This window comes from Lutra lutra, chromosome 3, assembly GCF_902655055.1.
Source record: "Lutra lutra chromosome 3, mLutLut1.2, whole genome shotgun sequence".
NCBI classification, from domain to species: domain Eukaryota; kingdom Metazoa; phylum Chordata; class Mammalia; order Carnivora; family Mustelidae; genus Lutra; species Lutra lutra.
The window spans coordinates 40,980,649-40,997,086 of NC_062280.1; the positions used below are offsets into that span (position 1 = coordinate 40,980,649).

General features: G+C 58.1%; 1 protein-coding gene across 2 annotated transcripts in view; it reads right to left on the bottom strand.

Annotated features, from left to right (window-relative positions):
* Window positions 1-632: 632 nt before the first annotated feature.
* The window catches only part of NGEF (neuronal guanine nucleotide exchange factor), a 100,446-nt gene continuing 84,640 nt past the window's right edge, over window positions 633-16,438 (bottom strand). For both annotated transcript variants that reach the window (XM_047721381.1, XM_047721382.1), the window contains 10 exons: window positions 12,062-12,222; window positions 10,711-10,863; window positions 9,359-9,488; window positions 7,154-7,228; window positions 5,281-5,370; window positions 4,112-4,275; window positions 3,689-3,844; window positions 2,890-2,969; window positions 2,101-2,205; window positions 633-1,603 (listed from right to left, as the gene is read on the bottom strand). In XM_047721381.1, coding sequence (XP_047577337.1) covers window positions 1,413-1,603; window positions 2,101-2,205; window positions 2,890-2,969; window positions 3,689-3,844; window positions 4,112-4,275; window positions 5,281-5,370; window positions 7,154-7,228; window positions 9,359-9,488; window positions 10,711-10,863; window positions 12,062-12,222 — 1,305 coding nt within the window. In that variant the 3' untranslated portion in view covers window positions 633-1,412. The remainder of the gene's footprint in view (window positions 1,604-2,100; window positions 2,206-2,889; window positions 2,970-3,688; window positions 3,845-4,111; window positions 4,276-5,280; window positions 5,371-7,153; window positions 7,229-9,358; window positions 9,489-10,710; window positions 10,864-12,061; window positions 12,223-16,438) is intronic.

Here is a 16,438-nt window from a genome sequence, read left to right on the forward strand (position 1 = left end):
CTATGAAGTCCCACTTGACCCAAATCCTGGGCTTCTAAGGGAGGGCCTGTTCTGGCGTGGAGGAAGGAGTGTCCTGGCAGAAAGAGGGTGGTCCCGGGCATGCAGGGCTGGCCAGGGTCAGATTCCAGGCCTTCCACGCTCCAGGACAGAATCAAGGATGGCAGTGGAGCACCTGTGAGGGTTACCTGGGCTGGGCAAGGAGCTGCGGCCTTTGGGTAACTTGCTAGCACCAAAGTGGGACGAAGTGCCCAAGGTGGGAAGTGACTGGTCAGGTAGGAAGCCCCAGCCCCGTGCCTGGTGTTAGATCCCTTTTGGGATCACCAGCCACTGGTACCTCAGCCGCCCTGTGCTCTTCCAAACCTGCATTCTCACTTCCACTGCAGCAGAAGGGCTCCCCCAAATCCCTCAAATAGCATCTTGGTTTCTGAAATCCTTCCACAGGTCGAGGCCCAAATCTTCCACCCTGAGGTCCTGACCCTGGTTGCTTCTTCCTGTCCTGGAAGCCATCTCAACCTCCTCCTTCAGGACATGCTACTCCATTGGCCTTGAAAGGAATTCTTCTTTCCCTGCCCAGAACCAAACACCTCATTCCTGTGTGCAGCAGAGCAATAAAGATCAGCGCGTCACCTCCATTATTTTATACATGATGCTTCTTTTAATGCAGCCAGAAATGATATTTGCTTTTCTCGAAACCAAAATCGATACAGGATGCAGTGACCAATTCATTCCTCACAACACCTGGGCTCCTGAAGGGGCCGGAAGACACAAGTTACATCAGCTTGTCAGGGAGCCAGAGGTTGCATGGGCCCTCAGCCAAGCTCTGGTAGGCCTGCCATGAAGCGGGGCCTGGCCGTGCAGCCAGAGACTGGCAGAGGCTTGGGGAGGGGAGGACAGAGGCATTTGGTCTCTCAGTCCTTTGGATCGGAGACCACGGGCTGCTCATCAAGCTCAGGCAAGGGTGGTCCGTCTGCTCCCCTGGTGGCTTCTAATGGCTTCCAGGGTCGAGAAGGACGTGTGCAGGGGGTCATGACAATCCTTCCAGCCTGCCCTCGGCCAGGGACCCCCCGGGGTTGGGGGCCTCTCCCAGTGCCTGGGAAGGCCCCTGGAGCATGCCGGGTCCACATCCACCCCCTCCAGGAGACAAGAGGGAGAGGTAGCAGAATACTGTTTAAAATACGCTTTCTCATTTATAAATGCAGCAGAGGAAAGACGTGGCACCTTTTCTCCAGTTTGCAAGCGAGGGGACCGAGACAGACGGGCACTCAGCCTGGGGCAGCGAGAGGGGTGGGGGGGCTCCTGCATGAGGCGCCTGCCTGCCCCCCGAGCCCCTCCACTGTCCGTCGGGCTTTGCCTGCCCGGCGCTGCTCCAGCCCGCCCTCGGCCTCCCGCCAGGCTAGTGACCCGGCCGGGGGTCACTGCCGGTTTCGGCTGCCCAGCTTCCTGCGATCCTTATTCTGGCTGCGCTGTGGGTCGTCCATCTTGTGGACTCGGAAACATTCCTTGAGGTTCTGGGACCGGATCTTGGGATTCAAGATCTCCTCAGTCATGGAGCTGGGGAACCAGCCTCTCTCCTGGTCATGCAGACGCTCGCCAAAGATCCACCCTGTGCAGGGATGGGTCGGGGAGGGTCAGGCTGTGGGGGTGAGGGCTGAGTCTCCTTCCCGGCCGGGGCTCCCTTCCGTTTGGGCGGCAGCGACGAGGGAGGTGCGGGAGCCCTTTCTGAGAGCACCTGCTCGACGGCTGCTGCTGGAGACCCTTGGTTGGGTTTCTCCCCAGAAGCCGGGAAAGCACTGCCCTGACCCCCTCCGGGGGAACGCGGTCCTGAGCCACGGTGTGTCTCAAATGTACTGACTCTGGACCCCATTCCTGAGCCCTCAGCAACCGTCTGCCGCTCAGCATGAAGCCAGGAGACCCCAAGGGCACCACCATCACCCCTGTCAGGCAGCCTGTCTCTGAGCCTCAGCCCTGTGACGTCTGCTTCTGCACACGGGGCTCAGACTACCCCGCCCCCCGCATCCCTGGGACTGGTGCAGAGTCTGGGGCACCAGTGGGGCGGGGAGGGGGTGCGTGCGTGGGAGGCGTGCGGGCACCAGGCCTCACCGTCTTCGGTCTTCTCCAGGATGTTCAGGATGTCGGCCAGCTCCAGTGTCAGTTCATCCGGCTGCTGGGCCACATACGGGTGCACGCACTGCACCTGGGGGCAGTCTGAAGGTGGGAGGGAGGGAGGCGGCTCGTCCCCATCGCCATGCCCCCCATCCCGCTCTATACCCGGCAGACCCTGGACACCGCTCCCCCCTTGGTTAACAGGGCAGCGCGCCTAACAGAGCAGTGCAAACTCCCCCGGCAACTGGAGGGGTCTATCCAGGTGAGAGGAGGATTTGGCTCCAAAGAAAACACTGTGAAAATGGCCAGGGGCTCACAGTCTGTGGATAAAGGGAGGAAGAGGCTGGGAGGGGGGTTATTCTGGACTTTGGAAGGAGGTTCTAGGCCCTGCGATGTGGTGCTGGGAGCAGCTGTGGGAGGGCGGGGACTTGGAGAGCAGTCAGGGCTCGAAGTTTCTCTAGGAGGCAGGTGGGCCGTCACTAAGGTTTCACAGAGCTGGCAACCCCAAATCACATTGGCGTTTGCCTTCTGGGCCCAGATTCCTCTTGGTTTCCCTGTGGGACCTGTCACCTAAGATCCAGTGACTTATCGCATTATCAACCATCCACGTGTCTGTGAAGTCGGTTACACCGATGTCCTCCCTTGGGGTCGGTGCACAGGCCCCTCCGGCCGTGGAAGCCACACTGGCGTCTGGAACAGCGGGCTCGCAGGCACTAGCCATCCTGGCAGCACAGACAGCACCTGCCCGCACCTGCAGGGGGCCTCCTCCTCCCTCAGGGCACTTACCCAGCAGCCGGGAAGTGAAGGAAACAAACTTGGTTCTCCGGTTGGGGGCCAGGGAGGTCATCCAGCGCTTCATCTCACTCCTGGGACATGGAGGAGGACATGCTGAAACCACGGAGCAACGCCCCCCCAACCCGGCACCATGCCAGGCCCCCCACGAGGCCACAGCAGGACGGCGGGGGGGGGGTGCCCAGAATCCAGGAGAGAAGCGTGGGGAGCCCTACAGAATTTCCCTGACACGTGTGAAGGTCAGCAGGTGAGGGAGAGTCCCCTCCAGACACCCCAGACATCCCTGACGCCACAGGCTCTCAGACACGGAACCAGGGAAGGCTGCCGTTGGTCTGGGTGGTAGGAACTGGGCCAAGATGGGGGGCCGTGCCCTGTGAGCTCCGTCTGGTGGGGACAAGTGCAGGGCAGCACACGGGGCTCACAGAACGGTTTCCACCTGACCTTGGCTGTCCCTCCCAGAGCCCTAGGGCTGCAGGGCAGGTGGTCCGGCTGCTCAGAGGGGTGAGAAGATGGCCCTGGGACCACCCAGTGACATGGGGTGCTGATCAGCGAGACCCGAGGGTTCTACGTTTCATCAGGAAAGAGAGGCCTTTCCAGAACCCAAGACCCAGAGGGGACACACGCGCGTGCGCGCGCGCACACACACACACACACACACACACCACGCCCGACATACGGCATCTGGGGGCCACCAAGCACATGCCGAGCCCCAGAGTCTTGCTTGCTCCACCTGGAAGGAGACTCGGAGGCCCCTTGGGCATCCGGGGCAGGGCTGGCGGCGCGGGGCACTCACTGAGAGGTCGCTTTCAGCATGTAGGTGGCCTCCCGGTCATCCGCGTTCTCCAGCAGCCGTAGGATGAACACGTTGGCCAGTGTCTGACCCTGGTCCTCCAGCTCTTCCACGCGGAGGAGGCCCCGCGGGGCCGAGTCAAACACTTGGTACTTGTCTCTGGGGACCCAGGGTGACAGGGTGGGTGTGTTGGTCCCAAGGAGGCCCCAAGGTCCCAGGGAACCCTCCATCCCCGGTCCTGCAGGCTCTACTGTTCTGACCACTCCTCACCTCATTCTGGAAGCCCCTCACCTGAACACTGGTCCCCCTCTCCCCAGACTGCCGCCGCCCACAGCGACCGAGGGGGTAACCTGTTGCTGTTGGCCCAAGCCGAAGCTGTCCCCGCCCCACCCACGGCCCCCCGGGGTCAGGGGCCCCATGGCTCACCCGGGTATCTGCCGGCAGATCACCAGCAGGTCGTTGAAGAGGAAGAGGTAAATTTCCCGGAAGAGTTTCTTGGTCCGCAGGGTTCGGGATGTTTTGGGGCCTGACATCTGCTGCAGCTCACCCTGCTTCAGCAGCCAGCGGGAGTGGGAGATGATGGGCACCGACTGGGTGGGTGGGGGCATGGCATCAGGACGGCTGTGCCCCTCCAGCTGCCCCCCAGGCTCTCCCTGCCTCACTGGAGTGCTAACCTGAGGAACAGCACAGGGGTGCTGTACAGGGAGAGTGGCGGATGGAGCAGTCCTGGGCAAATGCAGGAAGGACAGTGTGTGTGTGCGTGTGTGTGCATGAAGGTGCACACTCCCGTGTACACAAGTGTGTGTGCCTCTGTGCATTTGTCTGCTGTGTATGTGCTTGTGTCTAAGTGTGCCTATGTGCACTTGTGTCTATGAGTGTGTGTGTGTGTGTGTTTGTACATGTGGGCACCTGCAGAATCAAAGGGGGAGCCCGGTTCACAGGGGAGAAGAGAGAACTGCATGTCAGGACATAAGCAGGCCAGGTCTGCAGGCCCCCACGCCACAGCTGTGGGGAGGCTCCCAGCACCCAGTGGTTGGCCCGGCAGGTGGAGACATGGGGGGAGCACAGAAGGCCGTGTCTCCATCCTCAGCGGGTGCTCAGTTCCTGAACACAGGAAGAGCTCAGGGACCCTCAGTGGGCATGGTGTGCTCATGTGCCCATGTCACCAGAAACCAGTCCCCAGGGACCCTTTGGGCTCACGGACGCCTGAAGCCTGACATAGAGGAGGGGGAGGTTGGTAACTGCAGTCAGATTTTCAGTGTCACCCCCACCCCAGCTCCCCAGTATAAGAATTCCTGGAATGGTCCCTGTGACATGCTTCATGTCAACTAACTGCTCAAGGTCTCACAGCCAAGAAATGAGGACAGGCAGCTCCTGGGCCCTGGCACGGTGTCTCTCAGAAGATAAGCACAGGCCAGTGCGATGGCATGGTCGCGGGTGGCAGACAGGGGCAGCTGGGGGGTGCCAAGGGAGATGTCCACGAAAGGTGCCACCGCACTGAGACGCAAGGGTGGCCTATCACTGAACCCGACTGGGGACAGATGCCCTAGGCCAGCCCAGCTGGGCTGGGGACACATGGCCCGGTGCAGGCTCACCTTGATCTTAAACTCCATCTTCTTCTGAATACTGATCATCTGCTCCGTGCGGCTCATTTTCCTGACACCCTCATTGCACGCTTTCACCACCTGGCATAAGAGGGGGGACGCGTGAGGCCAGGGGCAGCCAGCTATTCCCGGCCACTGCCTCTGTCCTCTCAGGTGCCGGAACGCACGCAGACACCACCTCCAGCTGGAACCGGCTGGTCCACGCCACGTTATGGCGTTAATGATTAAAAACTGCAATAATTTTATATGCACTAAAATGGAGAGCAAAGCCAGCTTGGAAACCACAAGCCCCTTTAGCAAAGATTACGGCTGTACGAGCAGGTTTGCAAGGGCGGCGCCCCATGTCAGCAGCCAGGGGCGGGATAACCGACCATCTTTACCCTCCTTCTACTTATGGGCACTCGCTCAATTTTTTTTTTTGGTACTGAACATTAGTTACTTTTATAAATTAAAAAAAATCCACCTTTATTTTTATTTATTTTCTATGGATTTTACTTTTTAAAATTTTTTTCATTTTTAAAAATTTCATTTTTATTCAACAGAAGAGAGACACAGCGAGAGAGGGAACACAGCAGAGGGAGTGGGAGAGGGAGAAGCAGGCCTCCCGCAGGGCAGGGAGCCCAATGTGGGGCTCGATCCCAGGACCCCGGGATCATGACCCGAGCCAAAGGCAGACACCCCAACGAATAAGCCACCCATGCCCCTGGATTTTATTTTTTAAATAGTCTCTACACCCAAACAGGGGCTCAAACCCACAACCCTGAGATCAAGAATTACATGCTCTACCGACTGAGCCAGACAGGCGCCCCTAAAAATCCACCTTTAAGGAAAAGGTAAACTATGGGAAGCACAAGTATAGCTTTCATTGGATAAGAAAGAAAGGGAGGTGACAGCAGAGGAACTTAAGAAACAGAGAGCCTGGCCCCTGGCACACAGGCCTCTCTGGGCGCAGATGGTCACTGGACTCACCCCCCGGGGCCCAGTGGTGGCTGGGATGAACCCCCGCCTGACAGGTGTGTGAGTCCCAGTCGGGGGGAGGCAGGCAGAGGGCCCTGAAAGATGCCCCCCGGCTCCCGGGTCATTCATCCTCCCTGACCAGCCTCACAGGTGGCCAACTGGTAAGGGACAGGAGGAAGGGCCAGCCAGAGGAGAGGATGCCCGGCAGCCACCCATGCCAGGAGGGACATACGTGCTGAGCACCGCCCCCCCCACGTCTCCTCCTCCGAGGTCAACTCCCAGGAGGAACCGCTTCTCCAAGGGTGAGGAATGCACATGGTGTCTTCCCTCCGGGGCGGGAAAAGCCCAGGGCTTGGCAGGACCCGTGAGTTCCCCCAGTAGACAGGAGGGGAGTGGCCTGGGGATAGGACGAGGCATGTGGAGAAAAGGATGGGGCAGGGCTATGTCAGGGCACAAGGAGAGCCAGATCCTTGGAGTGGCACAGGAGGGAAGACACTGGAAGCCAGCAAGGACAAGTGTGGGGCCTGGGAGAGAGAAGGCCGGTGGGGGGCAGCAGAGGTCACCGAGGCTGCAGTCTGGGCGCTCAGCAGGGGCCACACCTATCTGTTTTGGGGACTTTAACGGTGTTTCCTTCCCACCCTCCCTCCCTCCTTCCTTTTTTTAAAGTTATCTTTATGCCCAACGTGGGGCTTGAACTCGTGACCCTGAGCTCAAGTCACTTGCTCTTCCCCCACTGAACTAGCCAGGCACCCCTCAAATGACCTTTTTTGATTGCAAAAGCATATACTAAAATGTATTTGTGATTTCCAAAGACACAGTGACAGAGGAGGAAGCAGGACCACAAGGTGGGGGTCCGGCCAAGGAAAATGGTTCACTGGGGACAAAAGGAGGAGGGAGCCCAGCTCACCATTTCCAGTTCTTTGTGGGCATCCAATGCCGTGCACTCCCGCTCAGACCTTTCTTCCACTCTCTTCAGAATGTTCTGAGCACAGGAAAATCTGCATTAATTTGATCCCGGGTGGCCTTTCCTCCCTGCCCCGCCCCCATGCAGCAGTGGCACAATGAAGAGCCCAGTGGGGTGCAGGAGACCACACAGCAGGCCCAGGCCAGAGCATTCTGACCCACAGGGACCTCCGGTGAGGATCATGAGTCAGGCTCCTGCCAGGGGTTAACCATGAAGGCCAAGCTGCAGCCCCAGATCCCCCCTCACCCCCGAGGGTGGGGAGGTGCTCAACAAGGACACCAAAGTAAAGCCAGCAACCTCCTGCTGGCGGGGTGGGTGGGGCAGTGAGGGGACAGCCCTGCTCAGGCCAACCCTGGCCCCACACTGCACGATGCTCAGGGCAGGCATGGGGGACTTCCCTGCCCTGCCCCTAGGACCAGTTTGTGGCCAAGTCCCAGTGACCCTGAGACTTCGTTAACTCTGGTCTTACTGAAGAAAAGGTCTTTCTTCCAACTGTTTGATTTTCTTGACTTAACAAAATGAGGCTCCCATGGCTTTTACCTCAGATGCTTCCTGAGGGCTCCAGGCTGCCATTGGCCTGCCCGTGCCCCCACGCTTCCACAGCACATTAAGATTGATCTTACTTCTGTTGGTTTTCATTGTATAAAAATTAAGATTTTTATATATCCATATATGCTCTTTCCCTATGATTTCTTAAAAATGTTCCCCCTCTATCTTCTGATTCGGTTTTCCCAAGTTAAGAAAAAAAAAAATCTCACATGTAACCCTTTGTTGACCCGTGTCCTGTGACTCGGGTTCGTGCTCCCTGAGTTGTCACATGGCACTCTCTTGGGCCATCCCGGGGGTGGGGGGAGTTGCTTCCTCTGATGCCCCCCCTTTGGTCCCAGGTCCCTGGGACCTGTCCTCTCATGCTCCCCCGAACACCGGCTGCAGCCTCTCCTCCTTACTACTGCTCACTCCACGATGTCTGACCTCTCAGCTACCCTAACTGTGGCTCACAGGTCACCCTCTCAGCTCATCGCCCTCTGAAGCCACTCCCCCTACCAGCTGCACCAAACACCCCAGCAAGCGTGGGGTCCCCTTTCAGGAAATGCCCTTCTCCAGGCTTCTCTGGCCCCAGCCCTCCTAGGCTTCCTTCTTCCTTCTATTCGTCCTTGAGCACTGTGTCCCAGGGCTGGTTCTTGGGACCCATCTCTCCTTCCTTGATGATGTCTTTCCCTAAACGCACCTTGATGCCCAGAGGCCCTGCACTGACTTCTCCCTTTAACTCTGCACTTGGAGACTCCTTGGAACCCCGACGTCCCCCTCCGCCCCCCCTCCGCCCATCTCTCCGCCTCAGGAAGGGCTGCACCATCACTCCTGCGGGTCCAGCTCTGACTCTTCCTTCCTCTTCCCTGTAGTAGCAAGTGGGCATCTCAATTCTGATTTCCCTCCAGGATCTCCCCCTCTTCCCCCGACCCTCACCTCCCCGCCTCTCCTCCAACCCAGGCTGCCTTTCTCCCATAGCTTCCTGACCCCTTCTCCCATTTGCACCCCTGCTCTCCTGCCCCTCACTCAGCATAGGTGGTGTTGTGGGCACTCAGTTGGATCAGGCAACTCTCTTGTCCTGTGGAAGCATGAAGCCAGCATCTTGCCTGGTCCCTTAGGACCTCAACTGGCCTCACAACGTCTCTGCAGTTACTCCTGTCAAATCCCCTCAGCTCACCACTGGCCTTCCCTCCTATGAGCCTCACTGCCCCAGGGCCTTTGCATAAGCAGTTATCTGTCACTTGAATGGCTCCTGTCAGCCATGTCTCAGCACAGATGTCACTTGTCCAAGAGTCTTTCTTGACATTCCCAACTGGCGGTGACCAGGCAGTGACCCCCCCAATCATGTGCCCTCCGTTTCACTGTCCTCACAGCCATGACCACTTCCTGCTTGTGTGTGCCTGTTGATCTCGTTCCCAGACTGTGGGTCACTGGAAAGAGGGGCTGACTCCCCCACTGCGTGGCACACAGTAGTAGCTTCATTAGGATTTGTGGAGCAAATGGACTTCCTAGAAAGCTAGCAGAGACCTGGAACGACTGAAGGAAACAGTCTGCAGTGTAAGAAGCACATGCAAGCCCGGTCCACACGTCGGGGCGGGGGCCGGGGGGAGAGGCTGGTACCTGGACCAAGAGCTTGAGGCGTGTGATCCTCTGGAACGGCAGGATAAGGAAGGAGGACAGGGGCAGCCCCCGGCACTTGGGGTCCAGCTCCAGCTGCGCAATCAGCTCCCGAAAGGCTGCCTTCTCCTGGCTGGGGTACACAGACATGAGAGTCGGTCTCTGGCTCACAGGAGGCGCGAGTCAGAAGCGCATCCACGGCCTCGGAGGAACCAGACAGCCCACGGGCACGGGACACACGCTGATTTCTTTTAACGGAAGATAAACAGCTCATCTACAAGCCAAATGACAACAGTGGCTTCACATGCCTGGGCTGTGAAAACTTCACAGGATGTATTCCGTGTGGGAAGGTAAGAATTCCTCATGCGGCGAAGTCCATGACTCAGACGCAGGATTTGGTGATTTACCCAGCAGGGAACTGTGGCAAGGTGAACCCACGTAGTGACAAGAACAGCAGCAGGCCGGGGACGATGGCCGCGGGGACGTCCTGTCTGCAGTTGGCTCGGCAGTGGGGAACAGGGGGCTGCCCTGACGTGGGCTCCAGGGACCCTGGGTGGCACGTCAACAGGGACCCCGGCTCACAGCCTTCCCCTCGGGCCCAGACACCCTGTGCCTCCAGGGACGCACCGTGTACCTGCAGCCCTGCGAGGCCAGGACCCCGTTCTCCTGTCTGCTTGTCACCTCCACGTCTGTCCTCGAACTAGCATCCTGACTCCCTCGAGTCCCAGTTTTCAACCTCCAAACGTCAAACATCAAACCCCCGAATGCTCAAGTTTGAAACCCTCCACAGTTACTTGACAGCAAGGCCCAGGGGAGTGGAATGGCCGGAGGGGACCTCTCAGGGGGACCTCTGGTGCTCCCCAGTGAAGCTAAGAACACATCACAGGTTCAGGTGTAACCAAAGTGCGGCACCAAAGTGTGAGGGAGTCAAAAGAGGCAAATCGACTGGAAAAATCACCTCATCATCTGAAACCCCAGGGAAGCTGAGAAGTGGACAGATGAGTGACAAAGTCAAGGGCATTGTTGGAAGGCCACAAAGGCACCCCCTGCTGCCCCATCCCTGCCTTTGGCTCTAGTTCAAACCATCTTCCCAACCTCCTGGGCCACAAGAGGCCCTCCTGGCCTCAAACCCTCTTTTCTAAGCCCCGAAGAGCTCAGCCCAGCCATTCCAGACACGGGTCAGATGGGCGCCATGGCTGATGGTCTTGGGGTTGACATTTCTCCAGTGACCCTGCAGCCCCCGGAACGTGCCGGCCTTGGAAAGCAGGGGTCCCAGGGCTGTGGCTCGGTGTCCTGGTGGGAGGAGCGACAGCCTGCACGGGGGCAGGGGGAAGGGAGGGGGGACACACACTCACAGCAGCTGCTTGTAGGTCCTCTCCTGGTAGGTCTGGTTGCTGACGTAGGTGATGTACACCGAGAAGTGGTTGGCCGCGTAATGATACACGATGTCGCACACGTCCGAGATGACAATGTTCTCCTCCATCCGGCGCTCCAGCTCCAGGAGAAACCTGCGGTGGGGGAGGGGCAGTGGGCAGCGGCTCAGGTGAAAGGCGCCTGCACCGGGACGCTCAGGACACATGGCTGCCCCTGGGCCCGGCTCGGGCAAGGCCACAGACACGGCAGGACATGAGCCCCACACCGATGGCACCTTTGGTCCCAGTAGGTAGTCAGTCGTCCCATGTTTTTAGGTGCCTAATAGCATCAGGCATGTTTTCAAAGAGAGAGAAAGAGGCCTTATGTTTAACAGATATACTGATGTGCCCACAGACGAGGTGACAACGGCGATTTGCCTCAGCAGGATCCCGTTGGTGGTGAGGAGGGCTGGGGACACAGACCAACCCAGGTGCCAGGCTGGGGGGCTATGCTCATCGCACTGGCGTGTCTGTTTCTGCATGTTTGGAATTCTCCACAGCAAAGTGTAAATAAACACATAAAAAGTTGCCCTTTCCCCAGTGGGGTGAAGTGGCAGGGGCCAGCGGGTTTCTCAGCAGCGGTGCGTCTGAGCCCCCGGGGCGGGGCCTGCCAGGAGGAGGTGGGTGTCTGAGTGGGGGAGGAGGGAATGCCCAGGGCGCCCTGGGGATGGAGGGGCCCCTCCGGCCACACGGCAGCTTGGCATCTGAACATGCGTTGTTGGACCCGAAAGCTGAGTTTTGCTCTTCGAGCCGTGGACTCCATGGCCCAGCGGGAAATGGTCGCCAGATGTTCTAACCCAACAATGAAATTGGCGCCCTTTCCTTCTTTACAAGAATCAGTGAATGGATGTTCATTCCCCGTCCAGTTAAGCTCCTCCCATCCTTCCCAGGCAAAACGGAAGCACAGTTCCAAAGCCTCCTTCACAAATCAGCACAAACACCATCTGACTGGAGGGAGGAGGTCTGGGACACGTCAAACTGGGGTTTTAGGACACCAGCTCCTACAGACGCCCCTGGACCCGATCAGGACACCTGCCTGACAGCGGGGGACACGAGAAGCACATGCGTGGAACGGGAAGGGATCTGGAGGCAGCAGGCCTGTTCAGGGGGGTGCGACCGGCCGCCCTGCTGGGGGGGGTGGTCGTGTTTATGTATTTATTTCTTTCTCATTACAGATAATTCCAAACTCTCAAAAGCAGAGAAGCCAGGCACTCGCTGCCAGCTTTGGCTGTGCCCCAGGTTAGGGGAAGTTTCTGGAAGCCAGACCCCACGAGGCCCAGAGCAGGGGGCTCACCGCTCGCTGACGGCCATGACGTCTAGAACGTTGGAGAAGAGGATGTGCGCCTCCGACGGGTGCAGGATCTTCTTCAGACGCTCATTCTCCATGAAGTGAGACACAAGCAGGCTCAGGCTTTTGTAGTAGGAGGCCTCGGATGTGACCAGCTCGAACATGGCCTGTGTTGGGACAAACGGGCAAGAGGAGGGCCTGGGTCACCTCCCGGGCCTCACCTTGCAGGGACGTAGAGAGAGGTGGGTGTGTGGAGGAAGGGTGCCTCCACGGGCTGGCAGAGAGCCCCCCACCCCATCCCGCACTAAAGAAAAAGAAATCCATAATCTAATAAGGTTTTTGGAGACACCCTTATTCCATAGCATGACTGTTACCTGGTCGCTGAGACTTTGCCCATAACAACATGAGGCTCTGTGCTCTCCAGCAAGGAGCTTCTCTGGAGTGAGGGCTCTTGCTCCTGGCTCAGCTCCACCCCTCAACCAGCTCATAAGCCAACCGAGGACCCTTCCTGAGGGCGGGGTCAGGCCCCACAATGGCTGCCCAGAAAGGATGTGTAGTGGGGTGAACTGTGGACCCCCCACAAGCTGTGTCCATGTCCTAAGCTCTGGTGCCTGTGAATAAGAACTTATTTGGGGACAAGTTCTGTACAGAAGGATGTCAAGGATGTCAAGGACTCTGGATCGAGAGCCTAAATCCAACAACAGGTGTCTTTATGAGAGAGGTATGGGACACAGGAAGGTTGTCTGACACGGAGGCATGGGGAGGAGGCCGTGTAAATACAGGCAGAGCTGGACAGGTTGCCCTGTGAGGCCACAGGCAGAGTGGGGGTTAAAAGAAGGGACGTGTTGGGGCACCTGGGTGGCTCAGTGGGTTAAGCCTCTGCCTTTGGCTCAGGTTATGATCTCAGGGTCCTGGGATCGAGCCCCCCATCGGGCTCTCTGCTCAGCAGGGAGCCTGCTTCTCCCTCTCTCTCTGCCTGCCTCTCTGCCTACTTGTGATCTCTCTGTCAAATAAATAAATAAAAATCTAAAAAAAAAAAAGAAGGGACGTGTTTATAAGTTGAGTACACACAGTGGCATACACCTGCCCAACAGCAGGGACAAAGTTCGTAAGGAAGTCACTCCAGGGGTCATGCCATCACAGAGCCTGGCATGAGAGCCCCCCAGGCGCCCTGGGGTCTGCCCCTGACCCAGGCTGACCAGAGCTGGGCCGCAGCCTCTCTGGACTCATCCCCGAGTCATGGTGGCCTGTATTCAGCAGACAAAGCCACAGAAGGCACATCCCCCTCATCCTCCAGGGATGCAGGGGGCTTCTCGGCAAGCGCCACTGACATGGAACTTCGTCCTGCTGCTAAGTCTAAGTTTCTTAAGAAAAAGTCAGGCGGTTGAAGCTTGAGGGTTCTAGGCAAATAGAACTAAAAACGCCCCCAGCTGACACGGACGAATACTGCAGAGAGGAAACAACACGGTGTCCCACCCGCAGCCCCACAGAGGAAGGCACGACTCCCGGGAGGACTCACGTGAGGCCCACCTGGGGTCCCACCCACAGCCCCAGGCCCACTGCATCTAGTCTGCTGGGCTGGGAGTCGGGGGGCCGGGGCCGGGGTCCTCCAGCGGCTGGGCCTGACCTGCTGGTCACGGACACCAGCTGTGCCCACCGCCCACTCTGCCTCCTCCACAGACAGGCCATTAGTCGCCCGTGAAGTCTGTGTTTCTCTTCATTTTATTTCACGTTATTTGCCAAAGCAATATGGCTGTTTTTCCTCATCGATACCGTTTTACTCTCATTCAAGCCGTGTGGTGGCAGTGCGGGGTTGACGGGGATCTGGGCCCTGTCTGCTCTCTGGAACCCCTCGCTCACTCACTCTTTCATTCACTCACGTACTCATTAACTTATTCACTCATTCGTTCACTTATTCTCACACTCGTTCACTCATTCATTCACTCACTCACTTGCCGGCTCTCCCATTTGTTCCCATGTTTACTGAGCACCTGTCTAGGCCCCAGGCATTCAGGGGTGAGCACGGTCAACTCCCTGACACCAAAGCATTTGTGTCCCAGGGGGTGGGGGCCGAGCAGACAGGAGTACGACTGTCCCAGTCAGGCAGTGAGGAAGGCCACGGAGCAAACGGAGAGGTGTGTGTGAGTGTGTGAGAGACTGCATATACGACTGAGGGTAAGAATGTGTACGTGTGCGGGGGCGCCTGGGTGGCTCGGTGGGTTGGGCCGCTGCCTTCGGCTCAGGTCATGATCTCGGAGTCCTGGGATCGAGCCCCGCATCGGGCTCTCTGCTCTCTCGGGGAGCCTGCTTCCTCCTCTCTCTCTGCCTGCCTCTCTGCCTGCTTGTGATCTCTCTGTCAAAAAAAAAAAAAAAAAAAAAAATGTGTACGTGTGCGTATGAGAGCATATACATATGAACGAGCGTGTGTATGAATGAGCATAAGAATGTGCATGTGCGTGTGAACATGTGCAAGCATGTGCTTGTGTTGCTTCCCGCAGGGCACTCCTTCCTGAGAATACCACTGCTCCGCAGCCGGGCTGTTGAGGCCACACCTTGCCCACCACCCTGCTGAGACCCTGGGCCTCAGGGAACACTCAGGTAGACCGACCTGGATTTTCCGAATCGCGGCTGGTCTCTCAGTGGTGCTCTTAGTGCTCAGTTGGATTCATATTAGGTTTGATTTCTGCCAATACTCATGCTACGTTTCCAGTTTTTCCAGCCCTGCCACTGCCAAGCCAGCTCCTACCTGGGTTCTTTCCAAGGGGCGGGAGCCACTCAGCTCTGGACGCCGCGTGAGAGGGGCCGGGCTAGGTGGTTCTGCAGTTGCGGGGATGGTGGTGGGCAGCTGAGCTGTGGAACAGTCAAGGCTTCTGCCTCGGAGTTAGCCAGACCTCGGCCATGAATGAGAATTGCTTTATCCAGCTAAGCCTGTTTGCAGGTGTACAAAATGGGAACAGTCCCCAGCGGACAGTCCGCAGCCTGGCACCCGCCCATCTCAAAGCACCTGCTGGATGTACAGGGTCATTACCAAACCGGCATCAGGGCGCTGCCCTCACAGGACTGAACTTCACGGGATGGAGCTCCGGCCAGAGGGGTCAGGAGGAGTCTGTACTAGAAGGTGACCCTGGACATGACAGCAAGCCCATTCCCAGAGGCGCAAATGCTCATGTGGAGAAAGGATGCGGGCGCCTGGTGGGACAGTGGGGGCTGGTGGCCAGGCCATGAGAGAGGGCCACGGAGGGAACAGCAGGCTCCTGTTTACATTTTTGAGTCTGTCCCCCTGCCCGCTGTGTGGGCCAGAACCATGCAGCCCTGTTTTCCAGACTCTGAGACGGCTGCTCCTGACCTCGGAACGTGTTCACCTCACTTCCCACACTGGCCTGTGGAGAAGCCGTGTCCGGCTCCCTGCAGGGTTACCCCACCGGGCCTGGAAGGCGCTGGATCCTATCTTTCTCAGTAAATTTAGATTTTTCTCCAAAGAAAGGAAACAACAGAGAGAAATCACTGATTGGTGTCCCGTCTGGGACCATCACCGCTCCATGTCCCACGAGCTGGCCCAGTTTAGCTTCAGCCCGCGGCATCTCCCCCTCCCTGGGGCCGTCCAGACACATGTGAGACTGCAGACCCCGGACCAGCACTGCACCCCTCGAACACAAGATACTCCAGAGACACACAAAGCCAGGACCCCTCATTCATGCAGTACGGGCCACGGGGGCTGCTTGGGGGGGTCGCTGGGATGCGTCAGGCCATCTCCACATGGGGGAGGTGGGGATGCCCAGAGTTAGGACCACCTGGCCACGCTGTTTGAGCAATGAATTTGGAGAAACAAATGAGACTCCAGCCCATTAGCAACGCAGATAAAAGAGGAGGCGGGGACACCAAGAAAATCTGTAGGCACCCAGATCTGCTTCCGGGCCCAGAGAACACTGCTTGTTAAGAACTCAGTTTCCTGACCCACAGTTGGGGTGACTGCAGATGGTTCAGCCTGTGTCGTCCTCCATCGTCCACAGGGGTCTTCAGGGTCCGGCCACCTCCTCCGTCCTCCACACCCCACTCCCAGGGGGCTACGGGCATCGGCCCCTCGTTCTTCCACTGGCAAAGCCTGGGCTGGGTGATTCCCTACCCTGGTCTTCACCTGCACCAGCTCCTTGTAACTCAGGGTGGCCTAGAGAAGCCCCCGCCAACCCCCCGTGGGGCGTTCTGTCCCGCTCTGGATTGTTTGCGTCTTCCCGGACCTCAGTGCTCGTGAATCACAGTTGTCTGATGCCCTCACCTTCCCTTTATCACAATGTGGTCCCGGGGCCTGAGTCACCAGGGCGACCTCTGTGGGGTTTGGTGTGGCATTGGCACAGCCAGGAAGCAAAAGCACCCCCCTCCCCCACA